This window comes from Camelus dromedarius, chromosome 11 (assembly GCF_036321535.1).
Source record: "Camelus dromedarius isolate mCamDro1 chromosome 11, mCamDro1.pat, whole genome shotgun sequence".
Lineage (NCBI taxonomy): Eukaryota > Metazoa > Chordata > Mammalia > Artiodactyla > Camelidae > Camelus > Camelus dromedarius.
In genome coordinates, this window is record NC_087446.1 from 35,779,096 (window position 1) to 35,797,317 (window position 18,222).

The 18,222-nt window shown below is 36.8% G+C and overlaps 1 protein-coding gene and 1 non-coding gene across 6 annotated transcripts in view; one reads left to right on the forward strand and one right to left on the reverse strand.

Annotated features, from left to right (window-relative positions):
• MYBPC1 (myosin binding protein C1) overlaps positions 1-18,222 on the forward strand; it is an 83,243-nt gene that overhangs the window by 22,586 nt on the left and 42,435 nt on the right. For 4 of the 5 annotated variants that reach the window (XM_064491638.1, XM_064491640.1, XM_064491639.1 and 1 more), the window contains 7 exons: positions 5,986-6,024; positions 6,542-6,577; positions 8,364-8,477; positions 10,629-10,777; positions 11,090-11,207; positions 12,716-12,767; positions 14,872-14,928. In XM_064491638.1, the coding sequence (XP_064347708.1) occupies positions 5,986-6,024; positions 6,542-6,577; positions 8,364-8,477; positions 10,629-10,777; positions 11,090-11,207; positions 12,716-12,767; positions 14,872-14,928 (565 nt within the window). The remainder of the gene's footprint in view (positions 1-5,985; positions 6,025-6,541; positions 6,578-8,363; positions 8,478-10,628; positions 10,778-11,089; positions 11,208-12,715; positions 12,768-14,871; positions 14,929-18,222) is intronic. The other variant, XM_064491642.1, reaches the window with a different exon arrangement.
• Positions 5,303-5,375, reverse strand: TRNAV-AAC (transfer RNA valine (anticodon AAC)). The gene has a single exon. It is a non-coding gene; the product is annotated as a tRNA-Val (tRNA).

Below are 18,222 nucleotides of genomic sequence, written 5' to 3' on the forward strand. Positions count from 1 at the left end.
CATGAGGGCCTCACAGAATTTCTCTACATTATCTTTCATCATTGTGGTTTAGAGTTTTTCCTTTGCATCTTATCTGCACAACTCGATCAGCATTAATGACGAATTAGTGCTTTGATCAGTTTTCATCACACACATTTTTAAAAGAAAAACAGTGATAAAAATATCACAAGCACTTGTTGAGATGCCAGCAAATTCATTTCCAAGTTCCCATATGCATATGAAGGAAAAGAGGTGTCTGGTCTTCCTGGAATGACACCAGTTTGGAAAATTATCTTGATTACCCAGATTTTTTTTAATTGAATGTTTTCATGATACTGTGCAAGCTGTTCCAGATTTTTCTAGTAATTTTGAAAACTAGCATCTCATTTTATAACACTATGTATTCATGTAGATTTATACGATGGTTTATATAGAGGGACAATACAACCTTTAGCAAACATCCCGTTAATCTTTATTGAATTGAAAACATTTATTTCTGTACTATTATTCTATTTTTACTTTATACAGAGATAGTCCAGTTTTAGAAAATGACTAATCTTTATTATATACTGCTGTGGACTCATGAAATATGAATTCCTTTGTCTCCCCGTGGGGAAGTCATTGTCATTACTGACCATTTGTCTTAAGAAGCATTAGGCTTCTACAGAAGAAAGTTTTCACAGAGGTAGACTTGATAATTTTGCTTTGTATGTTTGCTATCGTCATTCACCTTTTACTTGTGCAATGAATAATATAGTTTAAATTTTGGAATAACCCATTATTTCCTACAATAAAACTTCTTTTTCTGGGCAGCACTCAAAAGCATGTTAAGTATCTCTTTGTTCTTACTGTCATATTTTATTACCTAATTCCTATGATATTATTGTCCCCTATACATTAGTAAAATACTTTTTTTTCTTTCTTTCAGTACATTGGACCACTTTTCTGCAGCTAACTTGAACTTAAGGCTCTCATAAATGAACACACAATGTTAGTACATTCACTTTGTGTTTGACCTTCAGTGGCTCCCATGGATAGTGACATGAATGCTAATCCTGGCCACACAGGTCACAATCTGAAGGTTATTTGCTTATGGCATGCAGACAGTGCAAACTCCTAGAACTCTTTCCATTAGATGGGTTCAAGGAGGTTGGGACATCTGGCTGAAGTTAATGTAACATTATTCTTTCCAGGGCCGATGGCATACACCTCTGTTTCCAAATTTGGAAAGGTGCTTGGACCAGGCTGTAAGGCTCAACCAACAGAGCAGATGATGTAATCCCAGAAGGCAAGCTGTCAAAGTTTAAACAAAGTCTGTGCCTGACCCTTACTCCGAAAAGTCACATTATACTTGTATGCTTAAATGAGAAAATGTCTTTCTGTAAGTTAAAATCAACCAACCATCCAACCAGTCTACCAGTCAACAAAAACTCTTTATGCGGAAGACAATGTGATGAAAGAGCAAGGCCAGATGAGCAAAAAGGGCGTCCTGAAATTAGTAGCATTTTTTTTTCTGACTTTTGCAGAAGTTAAGCAAGGTCATGGCCACATGCAATCATGTGCCCAGGTCCATAAATTGCTGTGTCTGTATTTGCTCTACGTGTCAGGAAGCAAATCAATTTAGGATAGAAAGTGACATCCCTAAATAAAGAAGGTAGGTGGTGGAAGTTCTTCCTAAATATACAATCCTCTTCAACCATTACTCACTTTCATCAAGGACAGGGAAACTTCAAAGAAAATGCCTAAGTTAGGAGGAGACACAATAATCATTGCTATATGCATAGCCCTGGTTGAGAAAGAAGTCTTGCAGGAGCATAAACAAGATTGACAGCTGCAACAGACCTGTCCCCCAGCTTATACTAGAATCCCTGTCTCTCACCCTCTCCCAGCCCCCAGCCTAACTGTTTTTTAACCATTCAACTCAGGTGTCACTCCTCTTGTGTATCTTTCCCCTCACCATCCTAACTCACTTTCACTCCCCCTTCTTCCCCCTGATTCCTTTTGGACTGATTGCCTCTGTCCTTAAATCACTCTTTTCTCCACTTAATCACGTATTCATGGTTCACTCCTTTTCCTAACAGGTTGTAAGCTTTGTGATGGTCAGGCACAGTGTCTTAACACCTCTTTGGGCTCCTCATCTCATTTCTTCCAGCATCTGGCAGAGAGCTGCAGATGGCAGTCCCCTAATAAATACCTGTAGAATGAATGAACGACTGAATTACCATGCTGGCTTAGCTGCTGATCGTATGGACAATGGTAACCTAGATAGATTTTTATTTCCATTTGCTGGGCAGGAGGATGAACATCCCATGCATAATCTTAGTCGGTGAGGTTTGGAATGAGATGCCAGTGGTATGCGTTATGTGTGCTCAACCTCAGAACAGATGGATGACCTAAGACCAGCTCACTTAAAGCTATTGAAAACTGTCATGCCTAGATAATAGAACATTTTCAGCACTTTATTTAGTGCTCTATCTCATTAGCTGAAGTATATTCGATTAATAGCTCCAAACTCTGACTATTAACAGCATCATAGCAATGTAGCCTTAATATCTTTCCCAGATTACCAGGATCATCCTGTGACAGCCTGGAAATGTTCCAAAAAAAATTTTTTGTAGCCACAGAATGTTGTTTGGTTCTGATACCAATCTTATAAGTAGTGTTTGTGGTTAGATTTGCTAACTTTTCACATTTACTAAGAGTCTCTGTCTGGTAAACAGCTGATTTCCCAGGAAGGGGTTTATTATTTTTTTGCTTGTTTGTCTGCCTCTGGACTTGGCCATCCAGGTGTCCTGCTCTCTAACACTGCCCAATTTGTCTTGGAATTGAAATGATGGAGATGACAATAAAGAAATGGGTTTAACTAAACAGAAACTTAGAATTTAGATGTAAATATCTCTTTCAGAGTGATCATCCTGGGGAGATAACATCCTTGTAAAAATAAAGCTGCCATGGCTTAGAATTCTTGCAGAATAATCACAGGTAGCAAATCAATGGAAAGTGAAGTACAGATATTTTTCTGTATCTTCAGTGGGCCCAAAGATCTGCCTTGTATTCTAATGTGCATTTATTCATCTCAAGTATTCAGTGAGTGTTGACCGTGTGCCAGGTGCGGGTTGGGGCACTGGGTCCTGTCCTGGAGTCAACTTTAGGGGGCTTTAGTGGGGAGAACAACCCTTAGCAGAGGACAGTGGATTTCAGCTTTGGAAGCAGACAGTTGTCACGGAGGGCCATGTGTGGAGAATAATGTGGGTACTCAAGTGGGATCATACTTTTGTTTTTGATGAACCAACATTGTCTGTGTGAACCTAGGGTAATGAGAGTGAGTCTCTTCTGTGCCCTAACAATGGGCCCTGGGGGAAGTTTTAAAACTGGCCCTATGGGTAGTTCCACATGTATCAGCCACGTTAGAACCAGAAATGACTTTGAAGATCAGTACTCATTTTAATGCCTAAGTTCTGATATATATTTTTTAATTTCTAATTTTGTGTCTTATGAATGTATAGTCTGTATATTTTTTGGTAAGTCCAAATGGGATTGTACTGACACTTTATTTTTCTTCCAGAAAAAATTAACTGCTTTTGATAATTGCTGCAACAGAAGTAAAAACTTTCTTTTTCCAGGTGTTATCATTAATACCACAAACTATCATGAGCAAACCCTGTACCTATTAAAGATCTCATAACTTGAGATGAAAAGTCTCTTTTCACATTAATGTGGTTGTCAGATGAGGAAGTGAATCAACAGAAGTTCCAGCAAATTTTTCCTGAGTGATTTTTTTTAATTAAAAGAATAAGTAATTTTTTTCATCATCTAGGTCCCTTTACATCTACAATAACATTATCTTGGTGGTGCTTACCTGCATGCCAGAATATTTTGGAACCATTTTACCTTTAGGTATCAGACATCAACCATCCACTAAAATGTCTCTGTTCTTTATGTATTCTAACTACATGATTTCTTTGTAATGAACTTAGTTAAAAATTAATATCACTATACGTCTCAATTTTAAGACACAGCCATTATAAAATGAAACATTGATTTAATGATTTGGGGGAGAAAAAACTCATTAAATAAACATTTATTATAAGATGAATCCTGATTTCAGAAGCATCAAAGCGTTAAGGCATGTGTCTTATTCAGAAAACATGATAAATTAATCGAATGCCTCAAAACATGATGAGTTAATGTTAGCTGTCGATGTTACTGCTTTCCGTCTGTGGTAGTTGTTGCTGTTGTTATTTTGGTAACATATGCCAGTATTTACTGCAACTGATTACCCTGTTTGAGGAATCCATAAATTCATCCAAATCAAACAAGGTATTGTATCAGTTAACTGAGGTTTGTTTACAGTGTATTTTAACTTTATATGCTTTTATTCTAAAATCTCAACCCTTGTCCCAAGTTTGCATATTTAAAAATTAATTTAAAAAGGCAATTTAAATCAACCATAGGTAGAAGTTATTTTATGCCCACGAGAGCTTGGAGAATTATAGGAATGTGCGCATTCTACCATCTCTGGAGTTCTCTCCTCACATGCCAGATATCATTCATGTGGAACCCTCCCCTACCCGCCGCAAAAAAAAAATTCAGGCTTGTAATGAGACCAACTTCGCTCTCCTCTTTCCAGGCGGTCTTTGCTGGGAACTTCAGTGTTGAAAGAATCATTTTTATGGTTTTACAAATGATATTTTCCCATGACTTAAAGACACAAAATTCTACTTTGGTTAATTTCCTTTCTATGTCATTAGGGAAAATAGCTCGGTCGCTCTCAGTCTGTGGTGTCATGTAGGTCATGTGCTAAAAGCCAAAAACAGATGTTTAAGTTTTCATCATTGCAGTTGCTTTTAAACAGAAAACAAGAAACTATGACTTATATATTATATTTTTTGTTTTGTTTGAAAATGTTCTTTATCTGTTGCCATGCCTTCTCATATGTGTCTTGTTGGATTCGGCACAACCTGAAAAGATTAGGCTATTCAATTTCCCCTCTAGCAGGAGAACCTGTTGTTTCATGGTAAATAAGAACAATTAAACCTTTCATTCTCATCCAGCTCAACCAAATTCAGTCAGGCAACTTTTCAAGAATTTTGGGTCAGGATCCCAACATCTTAACATTTCCCCATCAAAAGGGATTCTAGAACCAAAGCTACTTTTACAAGATGAGAAACAGTAAATGTTGCCCCTTGTTAACTGTATTTTCCAGCACTTTTCAGTAAATTTGAAAATGTGTATACAATGACTACAAAATTGCCCATTAAGAAGTTTTTTAGTTTTTGTGGGGAGGGCAGGGGGAGGTAATTAGGTTTATTTATTTATCTAGTGGAGGTACTGGGGATTGAACCCAGGACCTCATGCATGTTAGGCATGCACTCTACCACTGAGCTACACCCTCCCCTCTGCCCAGTGAGAAGTAATTGCTGTTTGGAGATAATGTGGGATCATCTAGAGTATCATTTTATGATTCTAAGAAGCACTGCTTTAATATGTTATGCCTTAATCATCTATAATAATTGTATACATCCCCCAAATAGTCTTAACATTTAGTGGACTTTGAAACTATGCACCCATCAAATTTTTGCTTAAAAAATGATCAGATATGCTTTTCTGTCTATGTCCAGATGCATGTGGTATATGAATTATGTTGTCATTGACTTTACCAACAAAGTAAGAACTAGGAAACCACCTCCATTGTTGATTTCATAAACCTTAGATTTTTAGTATTACTTTTTTCCTAGCTTACAAACACATAAAACGTTTGCACAGAGTACCATTGTTAAAGCCATTTTCATTGGGATTACCCAACTCCCTCACCCTTTCATTTATTTTTCTCTTTTGCCTGGAGTACTCAAGTTTAATCTTTCAGGTGCCAAGTCTTCTAAGGCTTACTCATCAGTTGAAAGTGTTTTGTGTAGTTTCTCTTCTTCTTTTCCAGATTTCTCTCTTCTCAGGAGACTCAAGATGAAGTCCTTTTCTCCTTGACTTTTTATTCCTTTCTTATTTCAGATGAAGAGGAAGCCACCCCGCCTAGTGCCCTGCCTCCAGGTTAGGATGGTTCCAACCCCTTCCCCTACTTTGCAATTTATTATTAATTGACAGTAAAGAAAATGAAACAGCAGAGCACCTTGATGAAACAGTGCTCAGAGCGGGGGACCCAGGTCTTGCCGGTGCCAAAGAGGGAAAATGTTGGCTTTAATGGTAATTTTTTTAATGTGAGAAACTTTAAAAAAAGACTTTTCTTTGTGAAATAAATGAGTATTAACTCTTGGGTATACATTTTAGGGGCAAAAAAAGGTTTGTCTTTCATTTCCAGCTATCTGCTCTTCTCCCCTTTTCCTTAGATATTTGGATTCTTTTATTTTATCATTTTTTAAAATAAGACACACTTTTTACAGATGTTTTCATAGTTGAAGCTCTGCTGATTTTCCATCCAAGCCAACTTCTAGTTTTTTTTCTCCCCATCATCAAAAGAGACAGGATTTGGGGTACCCAGGAAGGTTGAAGTCAGTGCTCCATTTTCTCCCCCTCCCCCTTGTATCATCCAATCACGCTTTCCTTTCAGGTTTGGGTAGTCGGGCCCTGGAAAGAAAGGATTCAGGTGAGCACACGACTGAAGCAAGGCGTCCCGACCCTACCCTAATATAGTAATCACTAATGACCTCATTTCTTGAAGCTGTATTTGATTCTAATCTTGGTTTTTTTCTGTTTGTAGCTTTTATTGCAATCTTCTATTACATTTCTCTGACTAGAAAACTAATGTATTGAGAAACAATTAATTTTGCATGATGCATACACACACGCACACATAAATTCAGGAATCTAGTCACATGTACTACAGGTTGGTTTGTTTTATTATCACTATCATGTTAAACATGTGGCAAATACACAGAGATTAAGAGACTTTTAAAATCGCCGTTTCTGAGATGCATTGACATTGACATCAGATAATAATTTGTGCTTTTATAGAAATTTACATGCAGTCAATAGAACACCTCCAAATGCACCCTGTTGTAGCTACAATTCTGTGAGGTGATTTATTTATTCATTCAACAAATATGTGTGAGGGCCTCTTGTGGGCCAGCCATTTTTGCAGGTACTTACAGATATAGAAATGAACAAAACCAAAAAAATCCCTGCCCTTGTGTTCCAAACATTAGTGGCCACTATTCACTTAGTACTGTTTGTCTTGGGGGGGGGGTGTAACTAGGTTTATTTATTTGTTTATTTAATGGAGGTACCAGGGATTGAACCTAGGACCTCGTGCATGCTAAGCATGTACTCTACCACTGAGCTATATCCTCCCTTCTACACTAGTACTATTAATATTACATATACACACAACATAAAATTTTAACATCAACTTGGGTATTGTTTTAAAATTGTATAATCACGTGACTACATTGGCTTAATTTCATTGTGAAAATGGTGGTCTCCTGTGGGTAAAATTACTAAGCATGATTGAGACATGAAACTAAAATAACTAAATCCACATTTTCTCCTTTTCAAGAAACATTAACAGGTAGAGAGTTGGCAGCCCATGCATTTTTTTTCCAGTTATTAAGTGGCTGAAACTGAACTCTTCATTCAGCTCTCAGAAGGGCTACCTATGGTTCTCTCTCCTTGCCTCCTCACTGGAGTTGACTGCTGATTAATACAACCTAAGCACCTGGAGTGCAAACTAAAAAATGCAAAATAAACTTTATTTCCAGCTTGTCTGTCTTCATGGAAAAGCCTCCAAGAGTTTATTTTTCTTTCTATGTTTCTAGTTTTTCCCCTTTTTTTCAGGATGCTCCTAGAATTCTTGAAATGTGTGCCTGCGGGTCCCGACCTGTTACTTGTCAGACTATGGCCACATCTGTACAACCCTAATAGAATTGTCTAATCATACAACACTGAGGAATCTAGAAATACGAGGCCAGGCATAGCTGTTTGACCTTTCCCACTTGACCAGCAAACTGACCCATCCCTTTAGTCTTTTCCAACTTTGTTGTTGCACAGATACGGCCTTTTAGTCAGTCCCCTGGAAAAACACTGGGTGCCACTTTCATATCCTTCCCACCATTATCAGGGGACAGGCAGTTTGGGGAAACAAAGGAAACTTGGCTGCCAGGAGAGAAGAACAACCTTTCTGAAAAGTGTGGCTATTTCTAGGAATTAGAAAAGTTTCCTTTATCCCAACATGGAAGAGATATCCCTGTATGAATGGGAATCCATCACTCTCTACTGATGGCTGTGGGGGAGGTGGTTGGAAAGAATGATGTGATGTTTATCCAGGTTTATTAGACAAAGAGAAGCTTCAGCATTGACGAGAAAAACAGACTCAGGTAAGTCTGCCTAAGAAGAACTTGGCCCTGAAATGATCCTTTCCTTCTTTTGCTCGTTAGAGTGGTCTATCGGTGAACCACCTGCAGGGGAGGAACAAGACAAGCAGCAGAATGCCAACTCTCAGCTGTCCACCCTGCTTGTGGAAAAGCCTCAGTCTGGAACAGTGAAAGTTGGTGAGTGTTAAGCATTAAATCCTGTTTTTTTTTTTTTCAAAATAAAGATGAAATTCACATAACATAAAATTAACCTTGTTAAAGGGAATAATCAATAGCTATTAGTACACTCAACATAGTGCAACCAAGTTCCGAAATATTTCCATCACCCCAAACAGAAACCTTATCTCCCATTAAGCAGTTATCCCCCATTCTCCCTCCCCTAATCCCTGGTAACCACTAACCTGCTCTATGAATTCCCCCATTCTGAATATTTAATGGAATCACACAATATGTGACCTTTTGTGTCTGGCTTCCTTCACTTAGCATAATGTTTTCAATGTCTACCCAAGTTGTAGCATTAATCAGTACTTCATTCCTTTTTATGGCTGAATGATCTTCTATTGTATTAATATACTAAATCCTGCCTTTTATAACCTGAAGAAGTGAATGATAGCTATTATTTTCGTGACCTGTGGCACGTAGTAATTGAGTGCCTGGACCCTCCAGCCAGAGTGGGTTCAAATCAGTTTCCTTATCTGTAAAATGGGGATAATAATACCTGTGAAGTACTTTAAACAGTGCCTGGCACATTTTAAAGCTCTGAGCCAGTTTCTGCTGTTGTTATGACACACCTCATTCCATAGGATGATTATAAGTCTGCATATATGCTGGATCATAATATGTAGTATCTCAGAGAAAGCTGGTCAGATAGATAGTTCAACTTTGAAGACAGTCATTCCAAAAATATTGATTACACACTTACTGTTTTAGACACTGTGCTAAATACTGAGTAAAATCATGAGCACTCTGAACTTATAGTCTGACTGAGAGGAGCAAACTAGAAGAAATTAAACAAACAGATCCTCACAAAAGCCAAGTGCCTTGCAGGAAATAAACAGGGTGGTAAGCTAGAGGATGACCAGGGGGTCCAGGAATTTTAACTAAATGAATTTTTATAAGTAATATATTGTGATCAGAGCCAGTCTTTGACCCTTACCAAATACTATGCAAATGAACACACAGGTGACTGCATTCTGAAATTCTTTCAGGTCTAGAATATAGAGGCACACTGCATGTGACTGGAAACATTTACTCCCCTCGTGTTTCTGGGAGACATCAAGATGCTGGGCTGGACACGGCTAGAATTTTGATGTCCTTTGGGTCTAATGAGTCAATACAAACAGATAAGAGAGTTTACTTTAAAAAGATGAATTTTATTTAGTCATATTCTTATAATTCCAGACTTGCCATCATCTTGCCTAATAAAAAGGACAGAAAAATATAGATGCATGATTAGTATTTTTTTCAATTTTATTTCACTTTTTCATATGCAGGCATACCCTGAAGATATTGTGGATTTGGTTCCGGACCACCACAATAAAGTAAAAATCACAATAAAGCAAATCCCAAGAATTTTTTGGTCTCCCAGTTCATATGAAAGTTATGCTGAGAGGGGATAGGTGGATTGGTGAATTTTAAAAAAAAGTTATGTTTGCACTACTCTGCAGTCTATTAAGTATGTAGTAGTGTTATATCTAAAAAATGTACACATATTGATTAAAAATACTTTATTGCTAAAAAATACTAACCGTTATCTAAGCTAACCATTCACCTTTGGTGAATCCTAATCTTTTTGTAATGGTAAGATTAAAGATCACTGACCACATATCACTATAACAAATATAATAATAATGAAAAAGTTTGAAATATTATGATTACCAAAATGAGACACAGAAACATGAAGTGAGCAAATGCTGTTGGAAAACTGACGCCAGTAGACTTGCTCAGTGCAGGATTGCCACAAACCTTCAATTTGTAGGAAAAAATGCAGTATCTTCCAAGCACAATAAAGCAAAGTATAATAAGTGAGGTACGTCTGTATATTTTATTTTGTACATATAACATTTGTTTGATTTCCAAACAAAAATTATTTCCACTGATTTCCCCATTGCTCTTTTTTCTGATCCATAAACCTCAAAAGCAGAAGTTGGAGTATCCTAAGAACTACAGTACTCATTTAAAAAGTCAAGGCCATTTCGTTGTTCAATTCCAGTGGTACCAGTCACATCACAATCTATGCAGTATAGTCCTGTGTAACTCCTTCTGACCAAAAGCAAAACAAATGGCAGTTTTTAAACCACAGTCTGAATTACTTGTGCTTTTTTCTAGGTGAAAATATCACCTTTATAGCCAAAGTCAAGGCCGAAGATCTTCTCAAAAAGCCTACTATCAAATGGTTCAAAGGGAAATGGATGGACCTGGCCAGCAAAGCTGGGAAGCACCTCCAGCTGAAGGAGACCTTCGAAAGGCATAGTCGGGTATGGCCCTGATCTCCTGCCACAGGGGCTCAGCTAACTCATTCCTTCTGTGACCTGCGTAAAATGTCATTTTTCACATTCGGCTTTGAGAGACTTCAGTCCCAGAAAATCCTCTGGAGTTACCATTCCTAGTATTTATACTCCAGTGTGGTTGCCCTGCTGTGCCCACGGTATTGCACTGACCCCTCCTATAGTGAGAACAGTGTACTGGACTCCCCAGATATAGACATATCTTTAAGCTAATGAGGAGGAATTTGGACCTCTTTCTGTCAGCAAGGTAGGGCTGAAATGTGTCTGTGCATTTTATTGCAGGTGTACACATTCGAGATGCAGATCATCCAGGCCAAAGAGAACTTTGCAGGAAACTACAGATGCGAGGTCACCTACAAGGATAAGTTTGACAGCTGTTCATTCGATCTTGAAGTACTCGGTAAGAGAGACTTCTAGTCTGGATAAGTGTGACTTTGTGTTTTTAATGGGTTGTGCTGGGATAGAGGAGAATCAGGCCATTTATTACTACGAGATTTTGAAAATAAAGTTTCCTTTGATACTGTGTGTTGCTGATTGTGGTAGTCTCAGTAAGCCCACTGAATTTTTGTTATGAGGCAATTTAAAAATAGAATTTAAGGGACTTTATTGTTAAATATCTCTTGTCCATGCTCTCTGTATTCCTTTAATCTCTCAGATAAGGGCTGATGCTTTTTTTTCTTTTTTTTCACTGCTACTGAATGTAACTGTCTCACTGGGTCCTCTTATTCCTACTCAGGTTTAGGGGTATGTTGATGTGGGATGAGGATGTCAGGATACCCAGGTAGAAGGGAGGATTTCTCTTATAAGGACTAATGTCAGCTATGGAAGTTCTTCATCCATTTGTTCTGTGTACTGCCAAGAGTGAATTTCATATGAGTAAATTAAAGGTATATATGTAGATTGGGGGAAGAGTAAAACTTCTATAAGTATACAAAGGAAAAGTTGACTTGGCAGCAAAGATCATAAACTTAAGCTGAATCCAAAGTGTGATGTAGCTACAAAAGACAAAGCTGATGTAATTTACAACGGGAGCATTACAGATGTTATAGGATCTAGGTTTGGAAAGTGATACTGCTCTCTGCAACATGCTGCTTGTTCCACATATGAAGTAATGCCTTTGGCCATGGACACCATGCCTCCACTGGGATCCCTGCTGGATTAGGGTAACCAGGAGGATGAAGGGTCCAGGAACTAAGCCCTAGTCAGCTTGAATGTGGAGGTGATGGAGTTAAGGCATTTATGACTCATTGTATACAGGGGAAGGGCTGTCACACAGAACAAAGAAAAGGCCATTTTCTGTGCCCTCTAGAAGAGTTTAAGCAGATTAGAACCAGAAGGTGGAAACTATGAGGAGGTGAATTTTATCTTAACATTAGCACGAGCTCCTTCACTAAAGCTGTGTAGACACAGCAGAAGTCTGTGAGAGCCCCAGTCCAGAGTCACCCTGCAGAGGCTGGGGGACCTTCAGTGGAGGTGCTGTGGAGATTTCTTTATTAAGTGGGAATCTGGTCCTGAGTGTTGCTTCTTCAACCTGGCCATGCATCTCCAAGAATCACCTGAGGGGCTGCTGAAGAATACTGATTTCTGGGTGTCCAAGCCTAATCTGGTGAATCAAAATCTCCATCAGGGAGCTAAGAAGCTGATATTTTTTTAGCTCTTTAGGTGATTGTAATGGGCAGGCAGGTGGAACGGCAACTGGATACGGTGACTCCTGATGTCCCTTCACTGATTATGTGTGAGGGAAGATGGGGTATGATATCTCAGCAGCTCAGCCGACCAGGAGGAGAGCCATCCCCCCTCCACCTGGCATTTCTTCCATCTGAAGAATCCCCACAGCCTGGAAAGGAACTAAACCTCAAACTGCCTTCTTAATGGGTATTTATTTTATTGTTTTCTTTCCTTTCAAAGAATCTACTGGGACTACTCCAAACATTGACATCAGATCTGCTTTCAAGAGAAGGTAACTTCAAGAGGGGAATTGAGGTAGCTTTTGTTTATCACATGAAAGCAGAGGATTTTCAAAACACACATTCCCTTCCTCCACATTCTATATTCCAAATGAGATCAACTCTTTTCACTGAAGTCAAACATACTATGTGTTCAAAAGTTAGTGTTCTAGAGAAGCCATGGATTTAATGCCAAATCAAGTATGTACTGGTCATTTTTTAGAATATTCTTGTCATAGTGACACTCCCATTTTGCAAATTTCACAGCTGCCTTATGAAGACACACTTTTTTTCTATTCATAAGTGGCTTCTTCCTTAATTGCATTATTTTCTACCAAATGGCCCAGAAAGATATATTACAATACACATCTCATACAGTATCAATTAAGCAGTATAGAAAACTTATATTGCTTTTTATTTAGAGATCACTTATGGAGCTACTAAACCACGTGCCCAGAAAACCACAATTAAGTAGTTGCTTACTGGTTAGCACTATTTAAATATTGGATTATTCCTAAATAAAAGATCACTGAGTCTGCTGGAATAAAGAACACTGTAGAAAGGCAAAATATAGACAGTTACTTGATTTCTTTTGCAGCTGCCAAGGCTGAAAAATCAGAGGGTTAAGGAAGAAAGGTGAAAAAAAAGATCTGGTCTATGAGAAATGTAACTAGCCTCTTCCTGCCATTATTTCACCCTCTGTACTTAATTCTTCCAAAATATAAATTCATTAATGAGAGAGATTGTTTTGTTCTTCTTAACATTGACTCCACGTACAGTTTTGTTGAATAAGGAAAGTCACCTTATCTATCATATCATAAAACAATGATTTAGTCTGTTAATAAAAGACATAATTCCTTCCTGAATTATGAATAAGTGAAAATTGTAATTACTTTAAAAATATATGTAATATTTCCTGATAAGTCTTATTATATTTTTTAAAGTCATAATTTTCAAATTCTCTTACTTTCCTTCCTCTTTCCCATCATCCCATGTTCAGCAAATGCACAGTAGGTCTAAAACTATGCTCATCCTCTGTATTCAGTATACCTTAAGAGAGGGAGACATAAGTGCTAAGTTTTAAGCTGTAAGAGAATAGAAATGTGTTTATGTCAGAAGGTCTTCTCCAAATGCTTGCTATTAAAGAAAATTTCAAAGCACATTATTTGAGTTCAATGCTTATAACTTACATGTTATACACACTGTTTTTAAACCCGCAGACTCTTTTCTTAGAAACCATACTAACATTTGTAAAGAGCAGGAAACAAAATCTTCATTAGAAAATTAAACATGTAAGTAAATATGTAGTGCCATTTAAATGTCAGTTCCATAGCTTCTATTTAGAATTTACATGAAATCATGAAGGCGGCTGCATGCCTAATTTAAGATGCATTTCTCTGTAGGAAAGCATTTAAAAAAAAAAAAACTCCTAGTAAAGGGCTTATCAATCATTCTAAGACAGATTTTTGGTAAATATATTTTAAAAGGTATAAATATTAACCAGAAAAGGAAAAGCTTGTCATGATTTCCCTTTAAAAGAGAAAGGAATGCATCTTTTTAAAAAACTCTGCACTAGCTCCATTTTTATGCTATGTTGGTATCACATTATCTGATTCATCTACTGATGGACACAAAGAGGTTACCTTTGAATATAATCTTCGTACTTATATATTTGGCATGGTACACTTCATCCTCCAAGCCAATCTCTGTCTGACATGAATAACAGAGATCAGCAAAAGTCCTTTGCTTTTTACACAGGTATATTCCCAGAGCCCCCAACTTGCAAACACAAAGTACTTTGTGTTTCTTGGCTTAAGTGCATTTGTGTTACTCTGTTTTAACACAAATCCAAGCAGTTTTATATATGCAATCCACAAAAATACGTCTTCTGAAATCATAGAGTAACACATGCTCCTCGTGTTTACTTTTCCACAAGTACATACTCCAACACTTAAAAATGTCACTTGTGTGAAAAGAAATTGTTTGTGTTGATTTAGTCCCATGACTTGTGTGCTGGTACAAAATTGCATATACGTTACAAGTAGAGTGTTTGGGGGAAATGGTTGTGTATGTGTCTCAGCATTAAACACAGATTTGCTTTTCTTTTGTTAATGACAGTGGAGAAGGTCAAGACGATGCAGGGGAACTTGACTTTAGTGGTCTCCTGAAACGTAGGTGAGAACCAAGTGATGGAGAAGTCAAGTTTACAGTGGATGTTTTTCAAAGAATTTCTCATTTCTTAGAATGTGTTTTGCTTATAGAATACTGTAACAGTCAACTAAGAAAGACAGAGAAACAATTGTGTACTAATCTGTTAAAGATTTTAGCTGATGCTTTTTCTTTTTAAATGTTTCATGAGTCTTCATATATTTTCTTAGTTGGGGATGAGGAAATTTGAAAACTGAGACAGAAGACTTAAATACCTAATCACCTCTGATTTCTCTCCTGATTTCTATTATTTCAGTCATGATTCCTTGTCATGATTGAATAAATAAAGCCTCCATTCTTCTGCTTTTGATATTTGAAGGAAAAAATCAACTTCACAATTTGGGTAGAAGTCTCTTCAGGTATGTATATATTTTAAAAGGTAGACCTGCTTTAATATAGTATTTATAATTTACTGTATTTCATCAAATCTAAGACACTATTCATGTTAATATATACCTGAATTTTATAAATCACTAAGCAATGAAAAAAAATTACTCCAGATAGTTTGCTATGACACACTGTTGCTGATAAGGTACATCCTTATTTTGGAGATGTTTAAAGTGTCCCAAAAATGTGCATATAGTAGTAGTAATATAGTAGTAAAATGGAAATAAGTGGTATTATCACTCACTCATCCTTAACATTGTTCTTTCTTGCAATAAAATTTATACATTTTTATTATGGATATTTAGCACATAACCATTTTATAGGATTTCTGCCCATATATTTGCATATACATAATCATATACTACATTTTTTGCATGTCAAATATAAAGTTATACATGTCTAGATATTTGCTACAGTGCAGAAGCAACAAACAGAAAATGACTTCTGCTGGGATTGTGTTTATCTACCAAACTTGTGAATAAACAGTAAAACTGTCATTCTAAATTAATATATAATATTGATATCAGGTTACATTTAGCTTTTTAGGTTCACTTTTTATTAATTTTTCTGCTTTCTTTGGGTCCTATAGAGACGTAAGTACAGATGTGCTTTACAACAAATTATAAGTAGTAATAAATAGGGCTTGTGTTCATTCTCAGTTTAGTTGGATGGCTTTATTCAAGTCCCTATAAATTTTTCATTTAGTTCTAAACACTTGGTTTGAGAATAGAGATACTGACAGGTGCCATTTATTAATAACCATATAGATATTAGCCAATTAATAGACTTTGGCAATATCGAAAACATGTTTCCTTTTTTTGAGACTTCAAATGATCATTAGTCTCAATATTTTTTAATTCCCAAAATTTATTTAAAGCAGTAGGATATGAAGATAACTAAGTGAGCCTCACTTTTCCTTGTTCTGCAGGTGATAAACCAAAGACCAGAGATGTTGAGTGACTTACCCCAAGTCACACAGCTAGTTAGAGGCAGAGCAAGGACGTAAATCCACGTTTCCCTTTCCTGAGTCAGCTAATTTCCTGTGACTCCACATGAGAAATCCCACTCTGAATCTTGCCTTGGAAGTTGGCACCTCAATTTTTAACACAAATTGCCACTTTAGGAAGACAAGAGAGCTCCCCCCGCCCCACAATCATTTACTCAACCAGGAAAATAGTAAATGCTTTCTTTGTATAGAATATAATGCTAGGTGATGTGAGAAAAAGAAACCCAGTGCCTTCCAGCACCTGGCATACAGAAAAGGGTAAATACACATTTGTGGAAAGGAAAAGGTAATGGTTAAAACATGGAGTCTCAACCCTTCCATTTACTAATTACATGATTTTGGTCAAATTATATACATATTCTCTGAGATTTGTTTTCCATATCTGTAAATTTGGAGAATAAAAACAACTTAAGAGAATTATTGTGGGAATTAAATGTAAAGGACTTGGTTTATAGTAGGTGTCAAATAAATATTCAATGCCCTGCAAAATGTGACATTTTCCCTTGAAGAGATATTAGCAAAGAGACAAAATACACACACACATAAATCACTCAATAAATATGTGATACAGTAGATTATAAAATGCCATGCTCTGATTAAAAAGGAAAAAGGACAAACTAGTTCTATCAGTAGTTTGGAGAATAAAAATAATCTGATTAATGCTCAAAATGACTAAAGAAGAAAATTATTAGAAGAATAACGGGTAGCCAGCCTGTCTCCAGTTCTCATTTTTTTTACATCCCCTAATTATGATTTTGACTCATAGATTGTTGTTAACATAAGACTATATTCATTTACCATACTATACTAATCCAGCAGTATAACTTTAGAAATCATTGTGTTTTTCTACTAATTTGTGAATTGCATGTGTTTTCATTGTGGTAATGACATGTGGTTACCATTTCTACTCCTCCAATAGTGTGTGGCAAAACCCCTATCAGAATAAATACCATTATGACCAACATCTCCATACAACAAAAGATTTCCCTGCCCTGAACAAAGCCAGCATATTTCAAATAGATATTAGCTACATCAGAGCAAATCTTTCGGGCAGTATCTTGCTATGGAATTTGACCTATATAAATACTTGAAAGTCTTATTCTACATAAAATTTCTATAACTGCTTTGTACTTCACTAGGATCATCAAGTTATAGAAATCTTGATGTAGATGAAAGTACTATGACCGTTATATAGGTCTGTCCCAACGCTTGGAAAGGAATCTGTGGTGCCTATAGACATTTGGATTTTTCTTCCTACTGGGACTTAATGTAGCCGTGCAGATAGGGTCATGTGCAGACACCATGGTAAGTAAAGATAAGTTCTGTGTAAGTTAAGGAAATGCTACAGGTGGGAGCCTTGACCTCACATTCCAGTACAAAATGATGAATTCTCCTTGCAATCTGGGATTCAGCTAAGTGATGGAGAGGAAAGGAAGGAATATCCAAAAGGCCACTGGTGCTTGTATATAAAATTTGTTCAGATTAAGGATGTGGTGTGGGGGTAAGAGGCTATAGCTCAGTGGTAGAGTGTGTGCTTAGCATGCATGAGGTCCTGGGGACCTCTATTAAAATAAATAAATCTAATTAAATAAATAAACCTAATTACCTACCCTTCCAAACAAACAAAAACAAATGGTTTAAAAAAAAAAGATTAAGGATGTGGTTGAGTGGGGGTGTATTTTGGTGTTTTAATGGAAAAAATGGTAAGGATCTGAGGTTTTATGAATCTACCAACAAAACTGATGTAAGAAATTACACCGAAAATGATGATCTTTATTACTGGCTTCCTTTGTATAAACATTCACCTCATAGCTAAGTATGTCTCAATGTTTGATTTGTGCCCCTTGTTAGCTATTTTAATCTAATCT